The 27,449-nt window shown below is 41.3% G+C and overlaps 1 protein-coding gene across 1 annotated transcript; it reads right to left on the bottom strand.

The window, feature by feature from the left end:
* On the bottom strand, positions 1 to 26,870 carry top1b (DNA topoisomerase Ib). The gene is made up of 21 exons (XM_048241651.1): positions 26,686 to 26,870; positions 26,358 to 26,382; positions 21,681 to 21,777; positions 20,591 to 20,717; positions 20,220 to 20,278; positions 18,661 to 18,753; positions 18,239 to 18,335; positions 17,778 to 17,872; positions 17,423 to 17,538; positions 17,137 to 17,258; positions 16,078 to 16,200; positions 15,567 to 15,754; positions 14,421 to 14,565; positions 13,886 to 14,029; positions 12,255 to 12,440; positions 9,927 to 9,995; positions 9,665 to 9,779; positions 6,875 to 7,002; positions 6,656 to 6,750; positions 4,006 to 4,155; positions 1 to 2,538 (listed from the first exon to the last, which is right to left on the bottom strand). Exons 1-21 carry the CDS (start codon positions 26,716 to 26,718, stop codon positions 2,436 to 2,438), a joined length of 2,310 nt encoding a protein of 769 aa, XP_048097608.1. The 5' UTR covers positions 26,719 to 26,870; the 3' UTR covers positions 1 to 2,435.
* Positions 26,871 to 27,449: the final 579 nt, after the last annotated feature.

Here is a 27,449-nt window from a genome sequence, read left to right on the forward strand (position 1 = left end):
CATTTTTGTCAATCCTTTCCATGAAAACCTTTAATTCACCCATCATCATTTATATACATGACATGACTAACAGTACCATAATTATAGACATTTAGCAAAAGTGTGACAGTGGTTATGTGGTGCCTTTGATTGCAGATATATTGATTACCTTCAATACAATTTTAACAATTTTTCATATGGTTGGTTTTCTAAGGATTATTGCCTTGTATTTTAGCCATACAACCAGTATGATAGCAAATTGCTCTAACTGGCACTTGCCTCTGCTGATTATTTTTGACCATCTCCTGATCACAGCTGCTCCAACTGATGATGCAGGAGAACTAAACTGAAGCTATTGGTGGGCCCTATGCAGTTCTTGGTCTATAGGCACTTACATCAGAGAAAGCATACTAATTAGCACGTGGAAATGACTGTCAAAGACATTATGTTAGGCGTTTAGTCAATTTGCAGCACTGTATTACTAGGGTATCATTAGTTGTGCATGGGCAATATCAATCAGACAGGGCGATAGGAAATGATATACAATTTTAAACATTTTGACAAATGAACATAACATTATGAAATGGTGTTTTTAGTGTATGCAGATACAGCAGTCATATCTCTACTGCATCCGGGTCAAGAGAAGAACAGAGAGGCAGCACACACACACACACACACATAGCAGTCTGTCTCATTTCTATGAAGAGGAACATATTTCAGCACATGTGTGCTCTGTCTGTGGATTATCACCTGATGTCACTGGTTGATGGAATTAAGTCTGAAGTGAAAAGTGCTGACTGGCTCTGCTTACTTGATTTGTCATTTCATTCACTAGAGGGTCATTTGCAACGGCAAACACCAGTATGATGTCATAAGCATATTGAAGCTCCATAATTGAAACACACAAAAAATAAAATCAATGTATGTGTGTCCAGTGCACGGCAATGTATATCCAAATTGAAATAATTAAGTTAAATTGAGTAATATGATCTTTTGATTTTATTTTTAAATAACCTAAAGTGTCAAAAATGGAATACAAACAAAACATGTGTTGTACTAAGGTTAAAGGTTAAAAACATTGACATTGGCATCCTACAATAATACGTTCCTATGCCTAAATAAGTGCAGGACCTTAGGATAAACACTGAAAAGCCTCCAGCGTCGAAAATAATTGCTTTACAATTCCATACAGATAGAAAAAAATAAACATCCAAAATATCACATTAATGGTAGATTCATAATTCATAATTCTGGGGTTTTGTAGTCATTTGGCAAATTCGTACCCCTCACACACGAGTTGTTTGACATATAAGGGACCGGAGAGAGACTTTGCTAAGAGACAGTGGTATACTATGATGCAGCCTTTAGGTAAGGAACTGGATAAATATGATGACAGAACAGGAAATCATGAATAATTATAAAAAACAACAAAAAACATCACATGAACACACCTTGTGCCAAAATGACTATTTGAGTCACACATTAAAAAGGATTCCATCTTTTATCACATATGAAGGCCTACTGGAGAGAAAAGCAAAACTGAAATAAGAAATGCAATGTCCCTGATAAAAGAAAAACTGTAAAGCAAAAAAAAGATAAAATAAAATAAAATAAATAAAAATAAAAATAAAAATAAAATAATAGCCGTGTGGAAGGAAATTCACATTCAGTCTACTAAAGTCACACTAACAAGTTCCATTTCCCCCTGTTAGTCATCTCCACCGTGCAAAGCTTGTGGACGTGCTTCCATTCCCCAGCTTACACGATGGCCAATGAGGAACTTCATCACGCCCCACACACACACACACACACACACACACACACACACACACACACACACACACACACACACACACACACACAGTCTCCCAAAAACACACACACACAGCTCTGGCAAAACGCTCTCTCTTCCAGACAAGGCGTGTGGGTGAAGTCTTTTTAGGGAGTTATTGTCAGTTTTCACTTTTCTATGAAAATAGAATTCATCTGATGGGTACAGCAAGTTGGCAGCAACACATAGCTTCAGAGGGTGCGAAAGGAAGGACCATAGATTATACAGCAAAACGCAACAGCTGTGCATCATATGAGTTTGATAGCAGACAAGTCACTTCATACCACTAAATCAGTCATTTAGGCAGCTACTTTCCCCGTAGGGCAAATAGTTATCTTGATCCTCACTGAACTGTAAAGAGGGTGGCCCCAGTATTTTTTTTCTGCTTTTTACCTAACTGACCCCTCCACGTTTTCCCATGGTCCACCCACCCATCCTCTTCTTGTGAAGACACACACATGGTGAAATCATCAACGCTAAAAATGTACATTTCTTGAATTAGGTTGAATGCAAGGACTTGTGGTTTTTAAAAAAACAGAGAACAAGAAAGAGAGGGAGAGAAAGAGAAAGAGAGAGAGAGAGAGAGAGAGAGAGAGAGAGAGAAAGAAGAGAGAGATGGGGAGGTTTAAAACTCAAAGTCTTCATCTGCCATGTCAATGGCCCAGGCAAACTTCTCGCGCTGGGTTTTGTTGTAGATTTTCTCCACAGGGATCTCGTACTTTTTACACCTGCAGGTGAGACAAAAAGAAGTCTACACTGGACACATATAAGGTGAAGCTCTGCACCCATATCAGCCCCTTTCTCTTTCTCTCTCTTTGTCTTCCACATACGCTCATTCTCCCTCATCTCTCTCCCTCACACACACACACACACACACACACACACACACACACACACACACACAACACAAAAACACAAACAACAACAACCCAGAAAGACATTTCACACCAAACACTGGTCACAGATCAGAAACTTCCTCCAGCCACCATGTGTGTGTGTGTGTGTGTGTGTGTGTGTGTGTGTGTACCTGTACGTGTGGAGGCTTTCCCAAAATAGGGTTCTAGCTGAGATGACGGGTAGAGCCGCGGGGACAGATCCCACACAGCGGAGCGGCCCTCTCTCCAACCCCAGGCCTCTGCCTCACCGTCTCTTCCACCCATTAAACGTGTGTTTGTTTGTGTGTGTGTGTGTGTGTGTGTGTGTGTGTGTGTCAGAGTCGGGCAGGGAGGCAGGGGGGACTCCGCAGGCCCGGGATAGTTTCTGGCACACAAACAAACCCCATTGTTCCTACTCACATATTTTCCTCTCTTCTCTCTCCCCCTCTCTCTGGTGTGCTTTTGCTTTCTGGCAGCTGTTGTACCCAGCTCACGCGGCGAAAAGAGCACTTCCTCCCTCCGGGGGCCGAAGAGTAACACCCAGCCTGGCTGGCCAAATCAGGCAGGCTGTGTTGCACCAATGTTTTGTCACAAAGAAAGTGAATTCCTTCAGTGAGCAGGTCAATTGTTGTCCAGTTTCAGCTGAAACATTACTGAAGTGGTGCAAATCCCTAATTGAATGTAAAGTGTGGTTTTCTTATCAGGTCTGATCTAATCACAGTTTCAGATCTAATCAAGTCCTCTATTGTTATTCACTAGGTCTTTAAAAGAGTCTCTCCCTGTCACTCCTCTAAACCTATAAGGAGCACGGGTCCATCCTTTGTTTTGTTTAACATTCCCAGGGTAAATAGCCTCTCTATTGCTATTCATGCTATTGCTAACCGTGACATTTGCTCATGAATTTAACTTGCCCAAAATAAATAGTCTCTCTACACTACCTCTATAAACCTACCAGGCTCCACAGATGCAGATGTCCAGGTAGTTGAGCTTAAAGGTGCCAAGGATAAATACTCTTTTATTAACACCCTTTCAAATGTACCATACAGAGATCCAGGGATCCAGGTAGATGAATTTCTAGGTGCCAAGTGCATAAACGGTCACCTCTTTGCATGTACCCGCCTACGGAGGAAAACTGTTGAGTCCAGACTGTCACTTCTTTCCCTTAAAGGAGTACCGTCACACCGGTGTGACGGGAATGTTGGGAAATTAACGTTCTAAAGAATATCTGGGTTCATTGAATTCAACATAGAATTTTAGAACCTTCAATTGTTGCAGAACTTTAGAATGTTCAAAAACCTACACCTTTAAGGGTTAACCTACCAGGCAATGGAGATGCGCGGATCCAAGTAGTTGAGCTTGGATGTGCCGAGGGCGATCTGCTTGTTCTCCTCGCGGTCAGTGGCCTGCACCTCCAGCTTCATCAGCTGCTCCTCTATCCTCTGCACCGCCTTCTTCTTGGTCTCCACAGCTCTGGACATGACAGAGTGGACACAGAGAAGGTTAGGCCTAAACTACAGCAAGGTTCTTCTATAGATACTGAAGTGGCTTGATGGTTCACTTCTGGTTTATAAGATATATGGTATATGATCACAAGCGGGACACTATTTTTCTATAGTAATAAACTTGTTTATTTCAGCAGTGCTCTACGGAAGATCTCAGAAGCTGTTAAAGGAGAAATCCGGCAATTTTGTCCCGTGGACTTCGCATCTAATGAATGTCCACTTCAGTATTGTCCACACACAATACAAAGTGTGAACTGAAAGAAAAAAAACAATAAAACAAAGTAAAGCAACAGAGATCCTGATGGGGTTCGATCATAGGCTAGATTAAACCGCAAATGCTAGCCTTGAAACCAAAAAAAGTAGGCTCATGATTGCCTAACATAGCAAAACCTTGTGGAGGCAGAATGTGCAAACATAATTATCAGGGTCGCTTGTGGGCCTCGAACCTCTCGCAAAAAGCTCAATTTCAGAATGATAAGTCATTAACTAGTTGTGCCACAGAAGAGTTGAGCAAGAGAATGATTCATTATTTCTTATTAAAATAAAATAAATGCTCATGTTGTGTTATGATAGTGACACAGATTAATTTTGTGAAACAACAGTAAGATATAAATTGATCATAGCAATGGATAACTGAATGTTTTGCAGCAGGCCTTGACTGTTTGCTGTAGTTTTACTATCAGGCAACCATGAGCCTACTTCTTGCATTCGCTGCGCTTGTTGAGGGCCCTATTTTCGCTACATGGCGCATGGCGGAAAGCAGATTATTATCCCAGCGCAACGTTTATCCTTATCTTGCTCGTCTCTTTTTTTGAGCAACGCAACAAGGAGTGTGGCAATTAACGACATAAGGAGGGGTCTGACACGTTGTCTAAAAATCGCTATCGTACACTACCTAAAACCATTACACCACTGACCAAGAGAAACCTGGTCAGAAGTCCATGGCGAGTTGTTTATACTGTATGTTATTTTAAGAGCACATTATCAACAGTGATATGGGCGGGTGCATAAAGCACCATGCTTCTCTCATCCATGAACACGCACCAGTGCACATCCATGCAAAACATTAGAAATTACACGATTGCTGTGGGAAACATAATTAGAATAAAGATATTTTGAAATACACCTCACAATGAGTAGTTATTCACCATCATTTGCAAATTGGTAAAGATGGATAGATAGATAGATAGATAGATAGATAGATAGATAGATAGATACTTTATTGATCCCCAAGGGAAAATTCAAGATATACGGATAGGATATACGAAGACGAAGTACATAGGCACATACAAACTGACATATTGTTCTTAAAGTTTGGTTCATTAATTGCTGAGTGGCACTCCGTTACCGCATGATCTTCCCCTAAGACTTGTAATCAGAACATTGAGTTTCAGGAAGATGAATCAGGAACACTCACTCCCACACCAAACTCAAACAAAAGTTTCTTGAAAACTTTAGTCATCAGTTCCTTGAGAACTTTATTCATCCACTCAGAAAACATGGAACCGGTTATGTGGTTGCCCTGCAATATTGCTTACAAGTTGAATCACCTAAAGTAACACGATGAAAAAAATCATATTTATCCCCCTTGGCATCAATATAACACTATTTACCGCTAAGGGGGATAAATATGATCCTTCCTGATCAACAGCGTTACACAGTGCAATATCAAGCAATCTGGGCATACATAGACAATGTCATGGACTTGTCTCCACTTTGTACCACTTGACAAATTCAGTTGTGACTTTTTAGGTGCATCTCTGATACAGTATTTAGGCTTTGAGATGTAACAGGCAGGTCAGAATAGTTGATCTGTTGACTGTTTGTAGGTTTATGGCACGTATCGTAGGAAAGCTGTTGCTCTCAAACACTGTCGACTTAATTAACAGAGTCAGTGATCTGATGAAGGAATAGATGGTTATACTTTACTTGACAGTATCGACATGAACCTACGAGAATAAATAAAGATAATATAAATAAGAGTGAAATGACAAGTCATACACATTTATGACATAACGCTTCTGTCATTAAGTGTCATGCGTTTTTTGTCATAACAAGTTTAGGTTTAGGATTAGGGTTAGGTTTAGGGTTAGGGTTAGGATTAGGGTAAGAAGTTAGGATTAGGGTTACAGTTCATGTGTCATGACAGTGTCATGTCACTCTTATATCGATACTGTCAAGTAAAGTGTAACCTAATAGATTAAACAGACAGATATGGAAGTGATTTCATGCTCCCATTAAAGAGTATTTTTAGTTTTTTCTGGCTACTGGCTTTGGTAGTTTATTTTGATACACTTAAAAATAGGATATTCGATATTTATTCTAAAATACATTTTGATGTATTTTTGCCCATCCCTTCCTATACATATCTGTATGATAGAAAGCATCATAATGACTGATGATTCACTGTAATATAACATGTACTCAAATTAAGATTGAGGTGAGAAGTTTACTGAATCAGTGCTTACTTTCTGCTTTTGTCATCGTGGAGAGTCTTAGCATCTGCTTTAGCTGACTTTAGCTCCTTCTTGGCAGATGAGAGCTGTTTCTTCTTTTCATCAATCTGGGAGGAGATTGAATCACCAGATATCATTATTTATTCCTTAATGGCAATTACTTGAGGCATGTTTGTGAAAGAGTGGGCCTGAGGAGACGCAGAGAGTCCTGAACACATTTGGGGATCTTACTTTGGTCTGGAGGTTTTGCATGGTTTTCTCAAAGGTCTTCGGTGGAGCCCTCTGGTGGTTGCACAGTATAGCAACAGCTCTGTTGGCTCGGTTGTAGGAGAGGATCTTGGCTGGAAGATTGTCATCAGCTGGTGAGAGGCAGAGGCAGAAGCAGAGTCAAAGCAGCTGATCAAAGCACTCAAGGCTCACGCTTTTCCCAAACTATACAGTAGCACCATCCATCAAACATTATCTGGCTATTCCGTGCTATGCAGCACTTTGGAATAACTTCTATTGTTTCTCCTTAATTGTGCTTCATAAATAAAGTGGCTTGACATGAGGAAAGGCTTATCTTGGGTCAGCACAGCCAATCAAAGAGAATAGGGGAAAGAACTGCTTTTTTTTCTTCCCCCTGATAAAATATCAGAGAGCAACACACACACACACACACACACACACATACTCAAACACTCTGAGTCCAGTTGTTGAGTGTTGAGTTACAGTCCATAAAAGCACTTTTACTTTTTTCTATTATTGTCTTTGAATTTTATTTCACAAGGTCGATGCAATACAAGGCCAGGGATTAAAGTGAAAAAAAATCGTTTGACTGAACTTTTTTCAGGCCATAAGTCATACGTTGTTCATATCTACCTATAGAGATAGCACCCTTTTTTGCGGTCAGCGACCTATTGGTTTTAATGTACAAAAAATGCAAACAGCAAAGTAAAGGGAGTATTTTCCTTATTCACACGGCGGCCATTGTTTAAACCAAAACGAGGCTACAGGGTACACTTACTATAAAATTAATGCCACCTACAGGTGAATGCATAGAACATAACAATCCTATGGTTTTGTGTACCCTGTAGCCTCGTTTTAGCAGCCAATGGCCACCATGTGAATAAAGGCGAATTGAGAAGTGTTCTTGATTGAGATTGAGTTTTCCTGATGAACAAAAAATATATTTTAGTACCATCCCTGACCATTGCTGATTAGCCATTGCTGTTCTTTTCTACTGCAGCAATATTGTAGAAAGGCTTTAACACACTCTTATTTAATTACTTCAGGCCAAAAGTGTTTAAAGGGAGATTTTTTTCTTGTTAATATGCAATTCTACACCAAGTAAAATCCTATAAAATCAAGTTTGCCAGACTTCCCATTTCCTCATCAAAGTAAGAATCAGAACATTCTAGATATTGTTCATATTTCCATTTGTTGCCTCATCCGCATTTAATGAAAACATGGTAATTTTGAGTTTTACAGACAACTCAGTTTTCCAATGAGCAGCAATACTGTGTGTGCTCATGCAGGAGGTCTGCGCATTTGATAACGACAATCTGGAGGCGGTGCTTTTGTCTTCAGCAACAGATTGTATAAGGTTGACAAAAGGGTTGCGATATGGTGAGGGACAGGTGTCGTGTTGCTATGAAAGAACATCGTAGCCTACTTTCTAAACGTAAAAGCGGTCAGCCATAGATAAACGTAGCCTGCCTCTGTCGTGGTGGCTAGTTGCACCAGGTAGGGAAGATGTCCTGAAGTGCCGCGAACGTTAACCTTATGGCGGTCTTCTGATTGGTGGCGTGCTAAAAACGTTTTCCTATTGCATCCATAAACAATTTTCTTGCAGCTTAACCGCATAAAAAGCAAAACCCCGGGCGCTTTAATTTCTTTACACCATGGCTTGTTAGTTCTCCCCGTTTCCAACAGCTGGCCATCTCCATTTTTTTTTTAACTTTTTGACACCTGCCTTCCTTTAGCAACAACGAATCCATGACAGCTAGTGGCCTTGCCAAATAGACGACACAAATCATGACGCTAATATGCGAGGTTCTGGTAGGCCTACTGGTTATGGTTTTGTGCTATAAATGAATAATATTTTATAGCAAAGTTTTAAGTTGATTATTGTAATTGTATGGTTATTTTTTGTCAACATACACTCACAACCTACTGTCGTTAAAAGTGAGGCCTAAGCAAAATAGGCTACAAGGCTGTCTGGCGTCACAAACAGACTGACCCCTTACTCAACAGTTCGCGATGATGACAGTGATATTATTATTATTTTTATGCTAACACGCTCAGTCAAAACCATCCGTCGCAAATTGTGAAAAACATTGTTGTACATGTCATAACAGGCGGGATAATAAATTGCATAGGCTACGGTTTATATTAGGGCTTCGCTTTACACATAATGTTAGTTGATTTGATTAAAAGCGGTAACAATAATAGTAGCCTACATCGGGTGGCATAGAAGGCTATCTGTTCAAGTCATAGGTGACACCCAAAATGAATGACCTCCCCTGACAAGAGTTCGCGATAGTAAGAAATTGTCTACATTGATGCACGGAAAGAACACAGCCTACGCTTCTTCACGAATTCGCACATAGAGCTCACAATATCATATTCAAAAAAGTTAAACGGATTGGCCAACCTCATCAGCTGTCTCTAATGTGTCACTATAATTCAACTTTTAGACCGTTATAGTCCTCCATATGTGTTCTTTGGAAAAGCAAAGGTGATAGCGCCCCCCCCCCCTCCTATTTTTTTTCTCATCGGATCTGCATCGATCTCAAATATGACATTTCTAAAATCAAAATGACGGAAATCCGTCCTATGACGGAGAACTTTAATCCTTGTACAAGGCCCAGATCTGATGTGTTGCATGGATATGTTATGGCTATTGCTAATTTAATTTAATTAATTTAATTTAATTTAAATTAAGCAATGTGGCAACATCTACAAAGCCACAGAATGAAAGACATTGGTCACAGGATAAGGCCTTGTCATGGCATTTGGATGAAGAGTTCAGTCACTCACAGCAGGTGAGCTCCTTCAGCTGCTGTTGGAGCGTGATGGAGGCGTTGTAGGTACGGAACACTTTGGCAGTCAGCCCTTCCATCAACTCCTGGAGGTGCTTGTTCAGGATGGACGTCTAGAGTGGGAAACCCCAGTCAAGCCAGTCAAACACAAATCACAATCAATTGCCACTCAGATAAGACTGTTACAAAATGAAAGTGATACACGGAAAACTGTGGTGATGATCTGGCAGTTTAAATGGAAACTGAAGTAGGCTACATACATTGAGCCTGTCGAAGAGGTCATCTTCAGGCTGCTTGTTTTCCAGGAACAGCTGAAGATTCTTAAATACCTGTAATAAATGACAAATATATCACAGATGTAAAATGAATACTGGCAACCAATGATACTGTTGTGGTTATGTGACATTAACATTAACCGGCAGCTGTGGCCTACTGGTTAGCACTTCGGACCTGTAACCGGAGGGTTGCCGGTTCGAACCCCGACCAGTAGGCGTGGCTGAAGTGCCCTTGAGCAAGGCACCTAACCCCTCACTGCTCCCCGAGCGCCGCTGTTGATGCAGGCAGCTCACTGTGCCGGGATTAGTGTGTGCTTCATCTCTCTTTGTGTGTGTTGTGTGTGTTTCACTAATTCACGGATTGGGATAAATGCAGAGACCAAATTTCCCTCACAGGATCAAAAGAGTATATATATTTATATACATTAGAAATGGAGACAACAAGCAGTAGGTAGGTCTAGTGACGATACATATTACAGAGGAGAGCGCCAGTTCACCGTCAGATAAGGACATATTACGAGAGCTCAACAGAATTGTAGGTCATTCTATTCTGGAGGATGACAATGAGGTGCAGACACCATCAGTTAACTCCTTATTCCACTGGGCCCTTTCACTGTATGTTTTTAACTGACTTGGAGTGTATAACTCACTGGATTATATCTATGTAGAATAACATGTTTATATTATTGCATTACATGATATATGTTAATATGAATAACATGTAATACACAGCCCCTCATTTCAAAATCCCAAATAGCCCAGCTACTGCATAGAGGACTAAGAGTAAGTCCTTCAAATGGTGACGGGGCACACAGCTGATGGGCTAGTTTCCTGGGTGTGTGTGTGTGTGTGTGTGTGTGTGCGTGCATGTGTATGTGTGTGTGGACTGTGGACAGTTGCATGTTTGCATCTACAGTACTTATGTCTAGTGTGTATGCATACATGTGTGTGTGTGCTTGTGTGCAAGTAATAGCAGGAAACAGACCTCTACAAAGGCAAAGCTGGCGGAAGGCCTTTAGGGCCAGGATCACCTGTCTGTGCAAACATCCTCCCCAGAATCTCTCTCTGTCCACACACACAACACACACACACACACACACACACACACACACACACACACACAGTGCATTCCACAAGTGCCTAAATAACACTCACCCTCACCCCACTAAGACCACCCCCTGTCAACTCAACATAACTCAAATATTTCAACTGATTTGACAAAAGTTTACTCCACTAACTAAACAAAACTCACATTTTATAATTGATTCTGTGTATGAAAACATTTGAAGTGAGTACGGTAATATCCTATGCTTCTAAATGCCCTGATTTTCCCTGAACAGAAGTCTTCATTCAGAAAGACAAGTGAAGAGTTCAGATGCAAAACCCTCTAAATCCGTCTGACCACATTTCTTTTAAATTAGCATTTAAAATCCGGTTCCTATAGGTTTTTGCATAGAAATCGATATTTCAGACCAGGACGAGAGTGTTATTTAGTGTGTTTTGAAGTTAAATTATTTGATTAACGTATACTATGTGAGGAGAGCGTTCACTCACCATCTTTATCTCATTTTTGACGTAGGTGGCATTTAGAGGCTTTTGCATCTGAACCCTTCAAGTAGTCTCTCCCCTCCTCCTGTCTCTCTCATTCCCTTTCTATCATTTTCTCTTCCAAAGATAGGCACTCACTTTATCCTTGGTCTATACCTCCTTTACACTCTCTCTCTCTCTCTCTCTCTCTCTCCTCTCATTCACACAGGCCTCTTCTCCTCCTTCCTCCTCTCCTTCATCCTTCCCACTCACTCCTATCCACAGGGATCTTACTGTACTGACCTCATCCTGTCTCGTTACCTCATCCATCCTCTCTTCCGCTCTCTCTCTCTCTCTCTCTCTCTCTCTCTCTCTCTCTCTCTCTCTCTCTCTCTCTCTCTCTCTATTCAAGTCAAATGAGCTTTATTGGAAAAGGACTTAACATACAACATTCGCATAAAGATATAATTGTTCCCTCCCTCCCCTCCTTCCCTCTCTCTCTCTCCCCCCTCTCTCTATCCCCCTCTCTCTCTCTCTCTCTCTCTCTCTCTCTCTCTCTCCTCCACACAGGCACTCATCCAACCCCGATCTTGTTGTTCTGACCTCATCCTGTCTCTCTATCCCAATCATCCTCTCTCTCTCGAGATACAATATCTGTTTAAAAAACAGATCTCCTCTCTCTCTCTCTCTCTTTCCCTTTCTCTCTCATCCATGGTCAGGCACCCTCCCCACCCTTCTCCTCCCCTCCCCAGCCTCTGGTGACCCCTCCTGTCCCCACTCACTCACCCTCTTCTCCACAGGCATCTTGTTGTAGTAGCGGATGGAGTCCTTCCCCAGGAAATCAAACTCCACCACGTACTCCTGGCCGTCCATCTCGGGGTAGAGCTTGATGTGCTCCACGCGCAGCGAGCAGCAGCCCACCGTGTCCGCCGTCTCGCCCTCCTCCTTCTCATTGCCCGCTCTCAGGGCCAGCTGGGGGGGTCAGAGTAGGGTATGGATGAGAGGAATGACTCCAGACCCCAAATAGCACAATGGTTTACACAATGGCCAGGTATTAGACTAGGCAGGATTTTGGAAAATGTGCTTATTTAAAGGCTTATTTAAAGTCCCGAAGGCAAATCATGTTAATTTTTGGCATACAACATTTTTAGGGGTTTTGAAGGGTGCTGAATTCAAATCTTCTGTATGCCAGGCTCAAAAATGTCCCATAATGCCCCAAAATGGAGAAATCCAATATAGCATATCCAGTATAGAATCGATAGTTCTTGGTTAGCTACATCAGGCGTTTTCAGCTAGTCGAGCGTAACAGGTTCTGCCAGGTATTCTTTGCGGGTCAGATGGTAGTGAGTGGCAATCCTGCTCCTAAACAACCTTTATCTGACCCGCAAAGAATACCTGGCAGAACCTGTTACGCTCAACTAGCTGAAAACGCCTGATGTAGCTAACCAAGAACTATCGATTCTATATTCTATAGCTATCTATTCTATCAGAGCAGGGGTATACATGCAGGAGACTCCAGTTGAAGAAATGAGAATATCTCCTAGGAACAAAAATTATTTTGATGAATTTGCAACTGTCAATACCCCAGAAGAATAAGCAAAACATAAGTTACCATTACTGTTACAGTATTTAGAAGACGCTTAGTTTTGTCCAAAGGGACTTACAAGGTGACTTAAGCACTCACACACTCCTATTCACGTGTTCACATCTTCACCACAATGTTATAGAGACACACAAAGTAGTCTCTTCAGTCATTTGTGTTTAATTCTGCCCACCCCTTCAGAGGAGCACATATTGTTATTCCACTCAGTCCACAGGCAGCACTAAAGCACACAGTGCACTGGTGCTGGCCGCTGGACTCTGCTTCAGCTCTGGCTGCTGGACCCACTCCAGGTGTGGGCCGGCGCTAACCAGCATCAGCTGACCTGATTTGGCACTGGTCTGGCAAAAGTGCTAATCAATTACCAGCAGCCCTGGACGCTGCTCCGTTCCCACACTGGCACCAGACTAGCGTGTATGGATGGTCATAACATAATGGGATACGTCAGAGGGTCATTGGCATTTGTGTGGGTGGTCCATGTAAAGCTGGGAATGGTTAGAGGATCACGGGGAAATGTTGACTAAAACTGGCAGCGCTTAAACTAACATTTTGAGTTCAAAACCCCAGGAGGCGAAGGCAATGACAGAAGTAACAAATGTATGTTGCTGTGATTTATGTCAGGTGTCAATCTACGTTTAAAAGCACAACCTAAATGTATATATATAGTATATAGTAAATGTATATATATAGTATATAGCATCATATAAAATACCGCCAACTTGTTTGTGGTTCAGTCTGAACCACACCAGAGCATTGGACGGTGGACAGAAAAAAGTGTAGAATCAGAATCATGGGTTGTGTCTTCAATGTTCCTTACCTTGTCAATGAAGTATAGAGCCACGGCTCGCTGTCTGATCCTCATCTCCTTGGACTTCCAGTCCTCGCGGTACTGGTTCCGGATACGGTCCACGCAGCTCTTCAGCCGCCGAGCCGTCTCATACTTCTGCCAGTCTTTCTCACCCTGCACCAGGAAACACAAACACAACTCGGGATTCAAATACTGGGAGAGCCTGCATCCATCTTGGTCGGCTAATCCATCATATGGTACTGGTGGTATTTGGTGTTATTTCTCAGTTTGTTTTGAATCTGTTTCCTTTTCTATCGTTTCCTCACCCACTTCTTCTTTACTCTTAGTCTCGAAGTCTCTTTCCCTCTCTTTCTTTTACCTTGTCCCTCCATTCTCCATTTAATTTATCTCTAAGCAACTAGTTTAATCCTTACATTGTGATTTTTGGCCCACTACAGAAATGATTGTGTATAAGTGCCTACATATGGAGTTATATATCGTATACCTAAAATAGGGCATTGGGTAAATACAGGGATTTATAGTTCTGTGAGAAACTTCACGTCACCTTGATCCTGGAGCTGGGGTTGAGCATGATGTATTTGATGGAGCCCTGGATGTTCTCCGTCCAAGAAGCCAGCCACGTCACCTTGTTGTCATGACGAACTTCCTTCCACTTGGTGCCAGACGGGGGCTTGGGGTGTTTGGAATCCCTGAGCAAAGAAAAAAGAGGAATGGTATGGAGAGAGGACAGGAAAAGAGAACGAGGAAGAAGATCAAGGAACAAGAGAAGTGGTAAACACAGGACATAATGCTTACTGTATCATATACAATGTATTGCTTGAGTAAATATTTTGATGCTTGGCAGCAATTACTGAAGTTGGCAGCGATTGATGTAGCTTTACAGTGTGGTTTAAAAGCAAGTTGGTGCTGTTTGAGAGTGTGATTTCAAACCATGTGTTGTTGACATGGATGACAGCAACAATATCTGGTGTTCTGTTTTTAACATTTTCATCCCATGCTGCATAAACAAGTTGTGAGCCCCGAATCTAATTAGGGTGAGAGAGGAATGTCCCTGCTTCATTGTTACAGAGAGGAGGGTAAAGTCCCACCACTCTCTGGAACAAAACCAAGAAAACTGATGAGAAAAACAGTGATGGGCCAAATCCTCTGCAGATCGTGTTATTGTTTACATGAAACAAGAATGCTTCAGTGGCAAAATGAACAGGAAGTAAAACCTAGAGTAAAAAGGACCCTGTGTTAAAACCGATTATCCTCAGATTAACATCCTGAGAAGCAAGCCAGTTCAAAATTCATGAAAAAAGTACGGATGTGGATAAAACATATAAATAGATATCAGTCGGATCATATTGATAAAACAGCATCATAATTTGAGGAGATAGAGGGCTTTGCTACATGGCTCATGAAGATAGGTTTCTGGAGAAACCTATTTCAGTGCTGTCTGCCTTATCACCAGGAGAACCCTGCTGCGGTCATGTTCTTTGAAGTAATCAGTAGCACTGAACAGGATCAGGCCACTGTTGCAAGCCCTTTCATTGTTCAAGATGCATAAACAATATGAAAATGTGACACCCCCTTGTGTTGTTAATATGTAAGTACATGATTCATTCATGACGTCCTGACTTGATGGAGTGAAGCCAGTGACCTCCCCACTAAAGTAGGTTCTGAATCTGTGCCCTCCATCTTCACTCACTTGCTGCAGTTGATGATGACATCCTGTGGACGAATGCGGCGCTTCAGCATCCCCATTTTGGGATGGTTGCCACGGCCGCGGAACAGTCCCGGGGGCTCGATGCGGAAGTTGCCGATGCGCTCGCGGTGGTTATCCATCACGCAGAAGCCGTACTCCTCCAGGATTCGTTCGTTCTCTTCTTTGATTTTCTAAAAATATATTTACAGAGCTTGTTTCCCTCTTTTTATTTAGGGCACTTTTAGAGCGCTGGGTATTAAATCTCATATCATCTCAGTGGGGAAAAAAAACAGTTTAGATAATCAGTCCTGCAAAACGTCATCAATTTCAAGATGTCAGTTAACGTTGTTGCCCAAAATGTCATTCCTAATGATTTACTTCTGAATTGGTTATGAATGATGAAAATTTGTTTTTTAATGGATTTCAGTGTGTAGGTGTTTTGCTAGCGTTGTTTTGGCATGTACATGCAGGTGCAGGCCCAAACAGTGGAAAGTGCTCCTGTTTAATGACTTACCAGTTTCTCCTCTTTTGTCATCTGTTTCCTGGCTTCTGACTGAGCCTTGAAGTACTCACTCAACTCACTGAAGTCACACTTGTTCAGGTCTGTTAGCTTTCCCTTCTCCTCTGATATCATTTCCTGTGGCAACAGGAACAAGGAAAAGCCATGTCAATCACAACATGCGGTCATGTTTTTGTAGTTTTAAGTTATAAACTGAAATATGTATTAGTGTCAAAATAGTAAGGGTGTGATATTTACTGCATCTCTATAAAGACCCAACAGACAGCTCTACACAAATACACAGTTAAATCACAAGTGTAGGATTTGAAGTCTTAAAGCGATGGTTCGGAGTAATTTCACCCTAGGGTCCTTTGCACCATGACCCCGAGCCAAACACCCTCCCAGAACCTGTTTTCCCTTGGTCTAACCCTGGTCGAGTAGCGCTGTCAGAAACGAATGAGTTTCTGCAGTCGTAATGGTACCAACTTTTATCTCGTAAATTACCCCACTAATAATGCCCTGAATGGTACGAAACTTCTACAGTAGTACAACTATGTTCTTTAATCATAAAACGTTTTTTTTTTTTTTTTTAAAGTTTGTAAATACACCAGGAGTTTATTTAAATAACACTTACCTGATGGATGCTACTATACCGCTGCGTCGACGTTACTTCCGTGATTTGGGAAAAGCCCGTAAAAGTCCTGGCAGGAAGCAATTACATCAACGTTTTTTGGTATATCCAGTTTTTAATATTTTTTTCCGAAGTGTTTACAATTTAGTGTTAACTAATAATTGTTGCAAACTGGTACTACGAACAAAATATTAGTGCATTCCTGGATCTACATCCTTATGCATGCTTCCTGCCAGGACTTTTACGGGCTTTTCCCAAATCACGGAAGTAACGTCGACGCAGCGGTTACTCCGAACCATCGCTTTAAATTCCAAAAACTCTTTATGTGTTAAATGACCCTTGTTTGATCTGAAGAGAGTAACAAAGCTCTACACACTCAACTACTATGAAAGTAGTTTTAACAATTAGCAGGCGAACTGGAGGTGGACTGCAAAGGCCATTACCTTTCTCCAATCTTTGAAAAAGTTCTTTCTGAAAGCGTCTTTAGTGGTGTACTCGTGATCAAGCATTTTGGCAAAGAATGTGGCCACCTCCTCGGCAGAGGTGCTCAACTTGAATGGCTTCCCTGTGAAGATGGATGGAAAAAAGATATAGTTAGCTTGTGGCTATGTGGTCTAAAGGTGTACATAATCTAAGCAACACCGATATTGTCATTGTCTCAACAAGACAATGGCAAGGGCTTTATTTCTAGGTCAAACCCAAGGCTTTCTCTCTAGGGCCACAACTTACCATCGTAATAAAATCTGACATGCCCAGGAAGAGGCTCATAGGGAGGCGCGAACACAGGCCCTTTATGTTCTAGAAACCTCCATTTGGATCCATCTGTGGCTCTCTCCTCTTCCCACCTTGACAAGTGAGCAGGGGAAAGTGGTTTAGAAAGTGATACGGTATCTACAAATGGCCACCACAACATACAGTACATTGACCACAAAGGCTACTGTATATGTGACCTAAGATTGAGGAGCTTAAGCTCTGAAAATATGAAGTGATTTAAAAGTGTCTGATTAATGACTAGAAGTAAATGAGGTGATTACTCAAACGCTGTCAGAGAATAAAGAAGTGGATTAATGAATGAAAGTCTCACCATTTCCACTTCTGCTCCGGCTCTTTCTTCACTTTCTTTTTCCCGCCAGCTGTCTCCTGTTTCTTGTCTTTCGTCTTCTTCTTGGGTTTAACATCCTACAACATACCAGAGGAGAAAAAAAAATGTAAGACAGAAAAGGTATTTAAAAGTCGATTTTTCAATGACATGTCCTCTGCCTGAAGTCTTTGTACCCGGTCCCTTCACCAGAAAGATTTAAAGAAGTCAAAAACTGAGGCAAATATAAAAAACGAGACAGGGCTCAATAAAATTTAATGGGATTTATGCTTAACTGTGTGTGCTCCCAAATATTATTTCTATTTTACATGCTGTATAATTCAGATTCCAATTTTAAATTGCAAATCAGAGGGTCCGTACTCAACCCTGAGGGGCAGATAGTTAATTACTAAGCAGAGAAGGGAAGAGGCAGACATCTTTGAGGTGTTCCACTGTGTGTAACTTGCCTCTTCTTCTTCCTCGTCTTCATAATAATCCTCGTGTTTCCTCTTTTTCGCCTTCTTTTCATTCTCCACCTTGACTTTCTTAGGTTTATATTCTACCCTGTGGAGGAAATGCAGCATCACATAGTCAATAAGCTAATCATATAGCAAACACAGTACAGCAGATGCCATCACTGGGCTTTCAATACCACAGACTGTTTACAAATATCCCACAGAGCATAAAAAGGCAGATTAAAATCTCATTATGTTGTCAAATGTGCTTTTGATGCCCAGTAAGGCATTTCTTTCTGAAAGACACCTGCCAAAAATCAAAGTGCATTTCTGATCACAACCTTGCAGAGGACGACTTTGTAGAGTGAGTCTAAGGCAATAACGTGCAATAACATGAAGAGGTAGAAAATACATCATAGATCCAAGCCACTTACTCGTCTTCCTCAAACTGCCTTTTCACTGACTTCTCATGCTTGGGGGAGTGGTAGTAGCCATTGTCATCATTTTCACTTTTAATGCGAGGAGGGCTTTGGAAAGAAAAAATAAGCTATTAAATTAAATGTACACCCATTAAATATATTTACAGAATTATCTAATACGGACATTCTTAGACATGGACACATCTTACACAACTCAGTGTTCAGCAAACATCTTTTGATATGACAAATCAGAGAAAATTCAGTTAATGTACTTTAGAGGCTCAGTGGTTCAGTTAAGGAGTATATAATTATATATAACTATAAAGTCACTCTATCTATCTTATCTATCTTAGAACATGTACTATTTTGTTTAAACTAGTCATAAAATGTTAAACATGTGGCGTGAATTCACCAAGAGCACATCATTTACCATGATATGTCCTTGACCACAGTTTGTTGGTGAATGAAATGCTGTCCACCCACTGCCAGTATGAGTGAGTAATAGTGGCTTGTAATGGGAACTGGTGTGATGCGGCTCTAGCAGTGATTAAGGCCTGAGTGCTACTAATGCAATCAGTCCGCACTCATAAAAGAGTAAATTACTGGCAAAGTGCGTACTGATGAAAGTCATTTGGAAGTCACAGTCTGGTACCTAAGAGGAGGTGTTTAACCAGTAAAAACAGAGATTTGCTCATTAACCTTACACACTCACAACCAATTAGAGGCATATAAGTTATCAGCCATTATCAGAGAATAAACCACACTGGTTTGCTCTTAAAATGGCCATCAAAATGAACAGCTTTCAAGACTTCTTCTATTTCTTTGCAAATAAAAAATTGCTTAAAAGGAGAGAGGGGATGATGAATGTTGCCTATGTGTGTCATTGTGGGATATGATTCTAAGATGTGTTTTCAAACGCTGATTATGGATTGTTGCAAACTTAGATAAGCATTTGGTTGACAGTGTACCAAAGGGTAGCCGTGGGCAGCCGTGGCCTACTGGTTAGCGCTTCGGACTTGTAACCGGAGGGTTGCAGGTTCGAACCCCGACTGGTAGGCCACGGCTGAAGTGAGCAAGGCACTTAACCCCTCACTGCTACCCGAGCGCAGCTGTTGTTGCAGGCAGCTCACTGCGCCGGGATTAGTGTGTGCTTCACCTCACTGTGTGTTCACTGTGTGCAGTGTGTTTCACTAATTCACGGATTGGAGAGACCAAAGAGACCAAATTTCCCTCACGGGATCAAAAGTGTATATATACTTATATACCTATACAAAGAATATTCATGCTTCACCATTCATCTTACTTCAGCAATCAGCCAGGGATATCAATACTAAACACAGATGCACTGTGATGTCTCTACAAATCCACAGTAGACTGCAGAGTGTAGTTATGAAATTAGACTGTGCATAATACCAAATGTTACAAATCATATCTGACTCAAACACTTCAGTTTTAGTTAAGATAAAATCGACAGATGACAGTGGATCAGATCCACCAGTCAGATTCCCTCCAGATTTCCTCTTGAGCTATCCCAGAATCCTGTTTGGTGATGGGTGAGTCATTCTGTTTCTCACCTCGCAAAACCATTCTCCTTCTCCCTCTTGTGTTTGCCATCTGCACTATGGGACTTCATCTGTGGGAAATGAAGAATAGGGGTTCGTTGTCTCATCAATCCTCTGTATCATTTTCATCATTCAAAACATTAAAATTCCACATTTATATTGTATTATACAGAACTCCATGCAGCATGGATGTCTAATGGAGGCCTAATGGATGTCTGGAGGGGACTGAGAGAAACATGGTGGTGTGATGACACTTGCTAAACATGAACTACACTTGCTAAAGACACTGGGAGTAGGATTCAGGTGGACTGGAATCTGAGCTGAACACCACTCCTCAGTGCTAAGTGTTTGTGTCACACAGCCGGGGGCTATCCCAAGCTCACCTTTTCCTCGCGTCTCTTCTCTTTGTCCTTGTGCCTCTCCAGGCTGTCATCTTTATGTTTCACCCTCTCTTTCTCTTTCTCTCGCTCGCGGTCTTTGTGCTTCTTCTCAGAAGGCTCTCTGTGATCGCTGCAGAAAAGAGAGCAAAGGAGGGATGTCGCTCACAACTGAAAAGAGCTGCCATTAAAATGTCATGATGTAGAGAGACAAAATCTCAGCGTGAGCACAAACAAGAGTCCACGACAAACATCACCCGACAGCTAATGACAATCAGGCACACATTCCACCTAATTACAAACGTTGTAAAATCACTAATGTGGGCCGAGAGAAAAGCATCACCTTTTAACTAGGCATTGTTGTTTAAAAAGCGGTATGTGACAATAAAGCGATGTCTGCCGCTCAGCAGGGAGTGAGTGCCGAGGCGGGGGTAAGATAGAGAACGTGGGGGGAGGGAGGCCGTGGAGGAGTTGACAATTCATTGTCATAGCCCCAGGTTAAAGAGCCAGACTTCCTGAGCAGCATGGTTCAATTCACCCTATAATGACTCAGACATTTCAATAGAGAACATGAGCCCAGTAGAGCCCATATGTTCTTATGAACGTCCTTACAAACGCTGGGCGACGGAGGCCATTTTGCTTCATTACAATTTTGATTCATAAAATACAATGAAACACACAAAAAATGCCCTGTGCGTGGCAATAAGCACTGTTCTTCAGCGCATCGGTTAAGCTCAGTTTTAATCAGGCACACCTTAAAGTTGTGGGAATAGGGTTACCCCCTGGGGAAGCTGTATTCAGTGAACTGTGACAACAATAATAGACTGTTGTGATTGTGAGACCATAAGCTCCTTATATGCTTCTCGACCACAAAACAGACACCCTCTCTGTCAATCAAAGAAGTGCACAGCTGTGCTGTGCGACCCCAACTCTCCAGTGCTTTAATTCAACCTAACCACAATTGAAACAGCCAATATTAAACAATGCCAGGACGTAGGGGAGGTGTTGCCTAGAAGGAGGGGCTATGATGGAAAGACAAAAGAGAGAGAGAGAGAGAGATGTAAGAAGAGGAGGTGTTTGTGGACTTGTACTGTACCTGTTGCTGTGCTTGGATTTCTCCCTCTCCTTGTCTTTCTTGTGGTCCTTGTGTTTGTGCTCCTTGTCTCTGTGTTTGTCCTTGTGTCTCTGAGAGTCTGCAAAAACCAGCACAGAGGGGCATGTTACAGTAGATCTCTCGTGACAATCCAAACGAGCTGAAGCAGAGTCTGGAAATGTGTGACGACGATAGATGTAAAAGAAGACGAATTAATGACAAGACATGAACAATGTCATCTGGTATTCATCACACAAATAGGTAAACCTCAGCCATTTCTACATGCCTAATGCAAAACAAGCTATACACAATAGAACACACCATCAATTTACCACAATATAATTATGTCTTAAAACATTTTGATGACCATGACATGACCTGAGTTCACATTAAGAGCTAAAAACGCCATTAGGCATTAAAGGAATGGTAAAGAGCATCTATAAGGCTGTAACAACATTGATATTCACACAAAAGCAAGATTTTCAGCACCAAACCAATGGGTCCTCTGACACAATGTTGAGTAAAACTCTGCAACCATAATACAGCCGTGAAACGTTTTGTCTGTGTGTGTGTGTGTGTGTGTGTGTCTAATGTGAGTCAGAGCCAGAGATCATTCATGAGCCGCAGAAACACCCTCAGATGGCCCACTGGGCTGGCGAGCTCATCTGCAGCTGACTAATGGGATAACAATTCCTATCTAATCTTCTGCACTCACTCAGACGAGTATGTAATAACTACACACACACACACACACACACACACACACACACACATACAGTACACACACACATACACACACACACTTGCATATATGCTTATTACACAGCATGGCCTGAATCAACAACTAAACAGTGATTCCCACACATAGGCTGAATATGAAAGAGACACAGATGTATACCAGATATCTGCCTGAGTGCATCTTAAGAGATCTATTTCTAGGGCTGTCAATCGATTAAAAAAATTAATCTAATAAATTACATACTCTGTGATTAATTAATCTAAATTAATCCCATATATAATATTTGCTGTGAAAGTATTTTAAATAGGCCCCAGATGTGGCACAACTGGCTGGGGCACCTGCACTGTACGCCGGTGACCTGGGTTCGATTCCCGCCCCGTGGTCCTTTCCGGATCCCACCCCAGCTCTCTCTCTCATTCGCTTCCTGTCACTCTCCACTGTCCTATCATTAAAGGCATAAAGCCCCAAAAAATATACTTAAAAAAAAAAAAAAAGTATTTTCAATATTTCAATTCAAATGAATCATTGAATAATCACCATTAGTGACATTAAAGTTCAAAAACTCTTTTATTATTATTTTAATAATGGCCATAATAATCTATGATATGACCTAATATGCTGAGGGGAAAAAATCAAACGTTTTTTTTTCATATACAAGGTATTTCAGGCCACAGATATAACCTAGGGGACACAATGAAAATAAATTAACACTCCCCTCAAAGGTCATACGGAATCGATTAATCTGCGTTATTTTTTTGAATCAGTTATTTTTTCTCAAATTAATTCATCGAAATGAATCAGTTATTTTGACAGCCCTATCTATTTCTTTAATGAAAAGCAACAAAACTGGGTGGCAGGGGCACTGGGTGGTTGTATTCAGGCTGGCCGTTCTGTGCGTTACCTTCCATTTTCGAAACAGGGTGGCTGCATGGGCTCTGGCTCCAGTCATTATTGTGGCTACTGCCTATTATTGGCTTGATTTGGTCATGCGCCCTGGATCATAGAACACTGGATGAGATGGCAAACAATAAAATAAAAAACAAACTAATCAGAGGTAGAGTTGCGACAACTTCATTGACGCTAATGTTCCATTTTTTTCCAACAATGGCGGCTCATGGAAGCCTCAAAGAGTTCCCGGAAGTTAACAATTAATAATTATAGCAGCAGTGCGGTTACAGCAGTATAGACTGTTTGTAGCCAAATCTTCAGACTCAGATTTACATTATTGGCTCAACACTTTGTGTTCATAATGTGTTAATGTCTCACTGTGATAATGGGTGCATCCAAAGCCATATGAAGGTAGTTGCGACAATGGGTGTTCAAAATTCGTTAAGGTCACGTGGTTCATGTAAACTTCAAAAAGTTCCCGGAAGTGATTGACAATGGATTAGAATGCATTAAATAGGCTACTGTTCAAACGTTTAAACTTTTTTTATTCACACAGATGAAATGTCCTGAACAAGGGGACATACTCTGACTCCAGGTCTCATCTTCAAGCATGTTGTCAGCTGACGTCTTAAAAGGCCTACCTTTCTGTCAAACAGTTCATCCATTTGCCTGAGGAAGACCCTGTTGGGTTGAAACATTGCTTTTCTTTTGATTCAACTCTGACAGTTACTCCGGTGTGTAGACTTTCTTATTTGTTTTTGCCTCATCTGCAAGTTTCCAATCAAACTGACCTAATTCAGTGCCAAGAGGTTTCCTCTGCTGATGGCACCCATGGTATAGTTTCCTTACTTTCTCTGGCCCCCAGACAACGTGGCTCAGCTGAGGTGAACAGATTAGCCATGTAAATCCCTGGCTAAGGTGAGAGCAGGGGGCTGTGATTAAGAGCCGTAAGCCCTAATGGCAGGGAAAGGAACCATCATATAGAGCACATGCTACAAGGAATGCTACAAGGAAACAAGCACCACATTATACAAAAACCTCCAACAACCTCTAAATATAAAGCTACACATTGATCACAGCACAGCATGCAAACTGAGTAGACTTTTTAGTCTATTTTAGACTATTTAGACTTTTAATTAAACGCATTAATGGAGAATGAGATAATCACCAAACTCGAAAAGCAACAAATAAACACTTAGCTATGCTTGTCAAATCTACCAAGTCTCATTTGTATCCAGAGTAACTTTCAGAAGTTGACCTAGACTACCACCACAGGCCAACACACAGAATTCAGTATCACAAATATGACTTGTCTATTTAAAGGGCTCAAGCAATGACACTGAATGCTCTCTGAACTGTCCGAGTTTCCAGAGTATAAATGATCACTCCAAAATACAATTATGCCAGAGCAACAGCAAGAAAGAGAGGCCTAGTTGGTCTGTTCTGTAATACTAGGTGGCAGTCACACAAAGAAAACCTGGAACTTCACAATGGACAAAGAGGGTGAGGAAATGCACTCTTCTCACCAATCACTCTAGATTTCCTGACCTGCTCTCGCCATTGGATTCACATCAAGCTCCTGTCAGGTCACTTATGCCTGTATACTTTTGCCTCTTTTGTGCCCCATTCATCTATCCACAGTACAGTTCATAAGACCTTAGTATGAGAGTGAGGTGTGTGTGTGTGTGTGTGTGTGTGTGAGGGTGAGGCAAGGGAAGCGTTTGGAATCCTAACAGCCACTTTCAATGATGGAGGCACCTTTATCTGCATGTTATCAGCCCGGAACACAGAGGGAGCAAGATCCCCTGCCTCAACTTGCAGCATCTGGGTGTCCGCCAGGCTCTGCACAAATACAACCACCACCACAAACTGAGCCAGAGAAGCTCTGGTGTGGAAAACTCTACAGTACATGGGCTATCCTGATTTTGGTACAAAGGTCATGTCCTACGCTGTTCTACTTTGTTAAACACTCTGCAGTATCATATTAACAGTACATTCACTGAGTTGTTTTTTTTTTTTTTTTAAACTCCTATGAAAAATAACTATAGCCTAGGAATTTTAGGGTATTTTGGGACATAGTAGCCTATAGAAGTAGCCTATAAGACTGTACTAGATATGAACACTAGAGGTTAAAGATATTACAGAGGTATTACAGAACATCAAGAAGTTGGCCTATTATACACTGCCGTAACTATAAAATCATATTGTATTCCTATAGTTATTTTTCGTAAGGTAAGGTGTCAAGGTGTAGGCTACACAGCGCATCTTCACGTTAGTATAACTGCTAAGGTGTGGTGGAATTTGACCATGTAGCAGAACCGTCAAACTTGTGCATATGCATGTATTAATAGGCTGAAGCAGAGGAAAGTGAAATGACTTGCTACACCTGGATGCAATTGAATGCTGGACTTCGTTTATATTGAGTTATATTTAGTTTGTATTGAAATTCCAATGCAAATCGTGCACAAATTACAATGGTATTGTGATTATATTTAAGGATTGATTCGTACATCGTTACAGTCAATCTGATGCAAATGATAGCTAATAGTTCAATTTGCAAGATAGGCCTACTACATCATTACTTTTTTTGAAGTAGCATCAAGACGCTATTAAATGTATTATTGCCAAGCGAAAAGACTCCGTTACCATTGTAGCCTCCATATCACGGCAAGCTCTACTTCCAGACCTAGGCATTTAGGAAGCTGAGTGGAGAAAAAGAAAATGGCGCAGAGACTAAGTCCTCAACCCCCATTTCGCGACTTTCGGCATGAAAATTCCAACCTTTATCATAACCAATCGCACAAACGCATGCATGCGTTTTGAAAACAATGTACAGGTCTACAACAAAAGCGGTCCAAAATTTAGCACAACACAATAAAACTACGATTTTATAAGCCTTCTTTTGAACAATAGACGGCTGATGGTGGAGGAGAAGGGACTTAGTCTCTGGGACGCCATTTCCGTCCTTAAAAACTAACAGGCTGATCTGGTTTGGAGTGCAGCGAAAAGAACACCATCGTTCTGCGCTATAAACAATTGCTGACAACACTTACCACTGATACGAGCACCAGAGTCCATCTGCGAAAATAAAGATGAATATGAATATTTGATGTTCCCATGACCAAATAGCAAATAAAATAGGTTATTACTGAAATTGTTATCAAAATGCTACAAGGTATTTGTTCATGAAGTTCAGGTGACAAAGTATTATAACTAGCCTGTCAAGTAATCACTAAAACATTAAGTGACCAGTATTTCCCTCCGGTATTTCAATTAATTTACATTATGACGTGCAATTTGGGAATTTTCTGTCTACTTAGGGAGAAAACCTAAAAAGAGTTACTTCACACATTTAAGCGAAACTTTCACCGCATTGATTACCTGGTAGTCTTTGTAACCATGATCACCACTCATTGTGTAGTATTTTCAGTAAAAAGCAGCACGTATGAAATATCCAAGAGAAGATGCCGGTTATCAGAGAGGGTTGGCAGAATGGAGCCTGACACAGTTGGTCGTCAGTCTAAGTCCTTCTTTTCACACACTGCGCATGTCTGTTTCAGTTTGAACGGCAGAACAGGAGCTTGCCACTAGTCTTCCTTGTGTATAGTAAATTCTCTGTATGTAAATATCTGGGACCATTGTTCGGAATGGGTTACAAACATGTTACACTGGTATCCCCATCCCATTTGTAGCGCACAACCAGACAAAGTAGCCAACGCTTCAAAGTGTCACCTCGACTGCAAGTAACCAGATGACACACTGATACACTTGCTTCTTCTACTGTACCAAATCCTCCCCACCCCCTTCCCTAGTCCAAGAACAATGCATGTGCACACATTACTGGAGTCCACGTTATCCAATTTATAACGGCATCCCATGCCTCCTTAGCACTCCAGAAGAGTTTATCCTTCATGTCATATGAGGAATGAGGACATTACTCTAAAGTATATGGCTTCTGCACTAGTTATCCTGAAGATACCAAGTCATTCTTTCTTTTCAGTACAATTTTCTTTAGTTTACACATCTTAATATTGCATTTTAGATGTATGCACTTTATTGAATGATCCTGAAAAAAAAGTGTGTCAATCTAAACACTACCTAAACCACTCTTCAAATAATTAAATTTTACAGTTAAAATTACATCA

This window comes from Alosa alosa, chromosome 4, assembly GCF_017589495.1.
Source record: "Alosa alosa isolate M-15738 ecotype Scorff River chromosome 4, AALO_Geno_1.1, whole genome shotgun sequence".
NCBI lineage: Eukaryota > Metazoa > Chordata > Actinopteri > Clupeiformes > Clupeidae > Alosa > Alosa alosa.